At 46.3% G+C, this 6415-nt stretch overlaps 1 protein-coding gene across 6 annotated transcripts in view; it reads left to right on the top strand.

Moving 5' to 3' along the window:
* HOXB3 (homeobox B3) overlaps positions 1–4753 on the top strand; it is a 9990-nt gene extending 5237 nt beyond the window's left edge. For 5 of the 6 annotated variants that reach the window (XM_042893942.1, XM_042893939.1, XM_042893943.1 and 2 more), the window contains 2 exons: positions 800–1353; positions 2396–4753. In XM_042893942.1, coding sequence (XP_042749876.1) covers positions 918–1353; positions 2396–3162 — 1203 coding nt within the window. In that variant the 5' untranslated portion in view covers positions 800–917 and the 3' untranslated portion in view covers positions 3163–4753. The remainder of the gene's footprint in view (positions 1–799; positions 1354–2395) is intronic. The other variant, XM_042893944.1, reaches the window with a different exon arrangement.
* The last annotated feature ends 1662 nt before the right edge of the window (positions 4754–6415 follow it).

Genomic DNA, 6415 nt, shown 5'->3' with positions numbered 1-6415 from the left:
TCCCTCGGCCACACGACCCCGCAGACAAACAGGCCAAAGGAAGCACATTCTTGAATTCGTGCCCTTGCTTCAATCTGCTTAAAATATTTGCTCTGAATTCCAAAGACATTGTGAGTCTCTGAGTAAACAGCAAATTGAGCCAAGTGTGTCAGGACAGGGCTACCTGGATAGGGCATATCAAGGCTTTGCTGTTTTGCAGTTAAAAACAGAGCAGAGGATGGCCCTACCCTAAACTTAGTGCACTTTTCTGACTCCATAACATCCTGCTGGTTTTTATGCCTGATTTGAAAAGGTCGGGGATAGGAAGGCCAGAATCTCATTCCTCTCTCGTGCTTGTAGTTAGCAATTATCCATTCTGTAGGCTTGTCTTGATGTTAATGTGTGTGTTAGCTGCGTGTGGATCTGCATGTATATCCATACACCCGTATCAGTGGATGTATGTGTGAATGCATGTGTGTATATACTTACACACAGAGAGAAATATGGGCCTAAATAGAAGTATTTAGATGTAGCCACGTGTACTTGTGTGTATGTAGTTCTACAGCCTTGCTGCTGTGCTCTAAGGGAAAGAAAGGGGCAAACAAACAACAGCCAGGAAAAACTACCCCCCAAAATCAGCTCAGCACTTTTGCACTGCAACATTTGATGAGCCTTCTGAGGCTGCACACAGGACAAAATCTGCTCAAAGCATCTGTTCACCCTGTTCTGCAGGACCCTATTCATGTCATGTGCCTTTCAGGCCCCAAGATGGATTCATAGGCCGGGTACTATTATTGTGTGTTTTCTCCTAACCTTTCAGGTCAGCTTCCAATAGACAGCTGGAAACGGCCTGTCACGTGGCCTTGGGGTGCCAATGTTCTGCCATAGGGGTGTCAAGACCCTGGTAGCTGGAAAAATCATTTTGGGGAATCCCGGAGATGCAGAAGACAACGTACTACGAAAGCTCCACTCTCTTTGGGGGCTATTCCTATGGGAGCACCAACGGGTTTGGCTACGAGGGCCCCCAGCAACCCTTCCAACCGGGTTCCCACGTGGAGAACGACTTCCAGAGGTCCGCCTGCTCCCTCCAGTCCCTCGGCAACACGACCCAGCATGCAAAAAGTAAAGACCTGAATGGGAGCTGTATGAGGCCGAGTTTGCCCCAGGAGCACCATCCGCCTCCGACTGTTTCACCACCCCCAAACCCCACCACCAACAGCACCAGTAGCAACAGCAATAACCAGTCAGGGAGCAGCAAAAGTGCCCCGAGTAAAGCCAACCTCAGTGCAAACTCCAGTCTCACCAAGCAGATTTTCCCTTGGATGAAAGAATCGAGGCAAAACTCGAAACAGAAAAGCAGCTCCCCTAGCACAGGTACACCGTTCTTCTTTTGTGAGCATCTCTTTTCCTAAATCGCTGGGTAACAAAGAGCCACGGGATCTTGTTTAGAGGAAGGATGGGGGGAAAGAATGCAGAGAGGTTGCAGACACTGGGCACGACCCACAGCTGCTAGCTATGTGCACCCCATGGCCTTGCTCCATCCTGCATTGCTGGCTGAGAACACTTGGCTTATCCTACAACAACCAGAGCACGGCAGGGAAGTACAACCAGGCAGCTGAATAGGGCCTCTGCCTGACTGTGCAGATACACACAGCCCAAAATGTGCAGCCACCAACTGCCCAGTGATGCTGAAGCTGAGTGCTTGTTCTCTTCCTTCCCCCTGCCTCAGACACAGCGGTGAACACAGTGCTCTGAGTGTACGTGTGCACATAGGGAGCATATGCATAAATAGGTGGAGATTTTTGCATGCACGCATCTCTAATGCAATCAAGGAAAAAAGAAAGAAAGATCAGTGTGGAAATGGCACTGTGGTGACAAATGCATCTGTATAAACTCTGCAGCACACACTTCACCGTGCTAATATCATATATCCATTATGCACGTGCTTATAGTGCAAAAATATCAGAGTAAATGGAATTTGGTATTTAACAACTAGCAACTAATTCTGTTATGCAAAAATGAGGCACAAACAGGACATGCATGTGTGTGCCTTCCTACTTCTGCAAACAAACTACCTCCCAACACTGCCCCGCGTTAATATTAATTGGCTTCACAGTCGTTGCCCCCCTGCCAAAGATTATTTTCTCAAAATTATCTGTTGAAAATAATCGACTCCTAAATAAATGGCCCTGGAATCCTTTTCTACATGACATGATCAAATTTTCATAAACCAGGGGCAGCTTTGGAGAACAGAACTCTTAATAAATGACATGATTATGGAGTGCAGGCTAATGCAAAGGGGTGAGGAACGGGGGGAGGGGGGTCGAGCTCTCGTGCCTGTTCCAGGATTTATTAAGAAACGATGCATTCAATTTCTGCATGTAAGTAATTATCTTTTATTTCATTTCACGGCCAGCAGAAACCTGCAGCGGCGAGAAAAGCCCTCCGGGCTCCTCGGCCTCCAAGAGAGCCCGCACAGCTTACACCAGTGCTCAGCTGGTAGAGCTGGAGAAGGAATTCCACTTCAATCGCTACCTTTGCCGGCCCCGACGCGTGGAGATGGCCAACCTGCTGAACCTCAGTGAGAGGCAGATCAAAATCTGGTTCCAGAACAGGAGGATGAAGTATAAGAAAGATCAGAAGTCAAAAGGGATGGGCTCTTCCTCCGGAGGGCCTTCCCCCACCGGCAGCCCTCCCCAACCCATGCAATCCTCCGCCGGGTTTATGAACGCCTTGCACACCATGAGCAGTAACTATGATGCCCCTTCCCCACCTTCCTTCAATAAGCCCCACCAAAATGCCTACGCCATGTCAACTAACTACCAAAACCCCATCAAAGGCTGCCCCTCCCAACAGAAGTACACCAACACGGCCCCTGAGTACGACCCCCACGTGTTACAAGGGAATGGGGTGACCTACGGGACTCCCAGCATGCAGGGAAGTCCCGTCTACGTTGGAGGTAACTACGTGGACTCTCTGCCCACCTCTGGCCCGTCCCTTTACGGCCTCAATCACCTCCCACATCACCAGGCGGCCAGCATGGACTACAACGGACCCCCGCAGATGCCTCCAAGCCAACACCACGGACCATGCGAGCCCCATCCCACCTACACAGACCTTTCCTCGCATCACGCATCTTCTCAGGGCAGAATCCAGGAGGCCCCCAAGCTGACCCACCTGTGATCGGGAGCAGGGATGGGCTCGAGTGAACTGGATGGCAACCAACACACGAGTTGGAGGGGGCACGGGGCCGGACGGCCTTCAGAAGCATTTGTGTTGAGCTGTTTCCTTCCTTTCTTCACTTAGGCAAGTTCTACCAAGCTGTTGAGTTTGCCAGTGTTATTTCCGGGTTCTGTTTGGCCCAATTGCCAAGGGTTTCAGTATTTAATGTCTAAAGCATTTCTCTCTCTGAAAAGATATACCTCCTGCATGTCAACACAAATGTTTCTGAAGCGGCTTTGGGGGAGTTTTATGGGAACCTAGGAGATTTTTAGCAGTGACACCCTTAATTTCCAAACCCAGGGCAGATTATCACTGATAATTCTTGGTCAGTGGAAAGCAGATGGCAAGCCAAACCTTCACAGTTGGTGCCTCTGCATCTACACCTGGCTATACTGGTTAGCACAAGGGATGCACAAGAAAACTGCCCTCCACTTCAGTCCTCAAGAGCTTTGAGCTTTCCTCCCCAACCTCCAGAGGCAGGGCATCCTTCTTCGCTGAGTTACTTCCCACCAATCCCCACACAAAAGGCAAATATACACACCTGCCAACGCGTGGGATCCACGCTCTTCCCCTCCCATCCACACCTCCCCTCTCAAAAATCATAATGGAAAATAGAAAAGAAAATGAGAGAGGTGTAAGAATTGCAAAAAGGTTTAGGAAAAGAGTTCCTAAATTGCTTGAAACCCCACCAACAGGAACGGCAGCCCAAAGAGAGGAAGAAAATGTTGACAGGTCTGAATATTTTTCCACCTTTGCCACCGATGAAGTGAAGTTTCCATTTGATGATACCAGGGTTTTTGGGGTTGTTTTTTTGGTTTTCTTTTTTTTTTCTTAGGGTTCATTAATAGAAAAGCAATCTTAAGACTTAGAAGTCCTATGCTTCTTTCCTCCTCTTCTCTTGACCTTACGTGAAAACAGGGTATATTTGAACAAATGGAATGTCCTCCAATGGAAGCAGAAGTGAATGGATCTCTAGGATTTGCTAATGCTTTATTGTCTGGACATCTTTGTTGCACTTAGAGTTTACATATAATGGGTATAAAAACAAGTTTGAAGGGCGTTCATTGAACTCAGTCGAGACGTCCTTCAATAGGTGTGTGTTCTGGTGAACATTCATATATATTTATTGGTTATAGCCAGTTTAAAATATTTTCCTTTTTGTATTATTTATCCCCAATATTATGTATTTATATGAGGGAAAAAAAAAAAGAATCAAATTGTACTTTTTTAGTATTTACTTGTTATAAAGGACATTGTGTTTCCTTGTCATTGTACAACAAGCTTATTTTAGTTACTGTAATTTAGAAAGACGAGTAGTTTTATGTTACCTTCGTACTTATGAATAATGTAATTAGTTCTACTGGAGGCATGAGAGCAGAACCAGACTGTAATTGTATAGTCCTGAATTAGAAGAACTATAGCTAATCCCTCCCTCCCATCTTGCCCCTCCTCTTTGGAGATCTTTCTTTGTTCTTATAGTAGTTATTTTATTTCCTTGCTTAAGGGTTGTCTGTTGAACAATTCTTGAATAAACTTTCTGTTATCAATTTCATCTCGTCCTAGCAGTTGGATTTAAAAGCAGGAAGAGGAAAGGGATGAAGGATAAAGGAAAAGGAAAAAGGAAAAGGAAAAGAAAAAAAAAGGAAGCAGGGAAAAAGGGAAAAGAGGGAAGAAAAGATATAAGAGGGAAAAGGGAAAAAAGGAAAAGGTAAAAAAAGAAGAAAAAGGGGAGCAGAAAAAGGGAAAAGGAAAAAGAAAAAGAAGAAGAAGAAAAGGAAAAAGAAGAAGAAAAAGAAGAGAAAGAGAGAGAAAGAGAGAAAGAGAGAGAGAAAGAGAAAGAAAAAAAAGAAAAAAGAAAAAAGAAAAAAGAAAAAAGAAAAAAGAAAAAAAAAAAAAAAAAAAAAAAAAAAAAAAAAAAAAAAAAAAGGAAAAAAAGAAAAAAAAAGAAAAAAAAAAAAGGGAAAGGAAAGGAAAAAGAAAAAAGGAAAAAGGAAAAAGGAAAGGAAAAGGAAAAAGAAAGAAAAATAAAGAAAGAAAGGAAGGAAAGAGAGAAAAGAAGAGCGCTGCAGACCAGGCCGGGGAGCGGAGCGGCCCACGCCGTTCGCAGAGGCCGAGATTTGGGGCCGCCCCGCTCCGCGCCCCCCCCCGCACCCGCGGTCACAAAGCGGGGTCACGTGGCGCCGAGGCCGAGCCGCCATTGGGCCGTAAATGAAAACAAAGGAAAATGATTAATCGCGCACAAAATATTACTAATAATGAAAGAAAATGGCCCGAGTTTCCACGCAGGGATTTTAAAGGGGGTTTGCCGTGTGTGCACACGCGTGCATGCACACGTACGGGGATGGTCACGCGTGCACAAGCACGAGCACACGTATCTTCATGCAAGCACGCTGGAAATTGTCATTAAGAGAAAGCAAGCTGCTGTGAAGGGCTGCAGTGTAGGAGCCAGCAATGAGGGGAGCAGCCCTTGGCAGCAGCAAGGATCACACTGTGCAAAATTCGGGTTTTTATGCTCCAAAGCCTTAAGAAAACTTATATGAAAGCAGCGAGGGGCAGTATAAGTTTTACGGCTCTGGAAAGTGGGGTGGGGGGAGCTGATGTCAGACTGGAGATGCTCCGATGTTGGGGGATATGGAGGGAGGGAAAGGCTGGGCAGGACTTACCCGGTGTGGGTGTGTGTAAATGTGAGTGTGTGCACTGTCCGTGGATTTGCACACAGGTTTGCACACTCAGGAGCAGCCGTGGGTGTCTGAATAACCCCCCCCCCCTCCTCCTCCCCAGGTGAAATTGTGGAGAGGAGAGAGATTTCCATGAGAAACGATCTCTTCTTTCTCCCTCTCTCCGATCTCGCTTAATAAATGAAGTTCCAGGTTAATAATTATAACCTTCGCGCAATAATAAATAGCGGTATGAAAGAAAGACGGGGCTTGTTTTTCTCCCAAGATCTGTTCTCGGTTCTGCCCATCCATGCAGAGAGCAATTTACCATTCGAGGATACTATAATTTAGAAGCATAAAAGCGTTGCAAGAGCTGATCGGGATCGGGGCAAATAAAAGGCTCAGGCAGTGGCTTCTCACCCCCCTCCTCTCCCGCTCCCTCTTTGCTGAATACCATTTTCTCGATCCCACAACCCAATCCGGTTTTGTATCAGGGTTCCCCAGCATCTAGTTAAGGATCCTTAAGGAGAACTCAAGGCGATGCTCGGGGCAAGGAA

Source organism: Lagopus leucura, unplaced genomic scaffold, assembly GCF_019238085.1.
Source record: "Lagopus leucura isolate 7727_CA_CO unplaced genomic scaffold, USGS_WTPT01 34908-0_obj-0_obj, whole genome shotgun sequence".
NCBI lineage: Eukaryota > Metazoa > Chordata > Aves > Galliformes > Phasianidae > Lagopus > Lagopus leucura.
The sequence above is the reverse complement of the archived record's forward strand: the minus strand, read 5'-3'. Positions and strand labels throughout refer to the sequence as shown.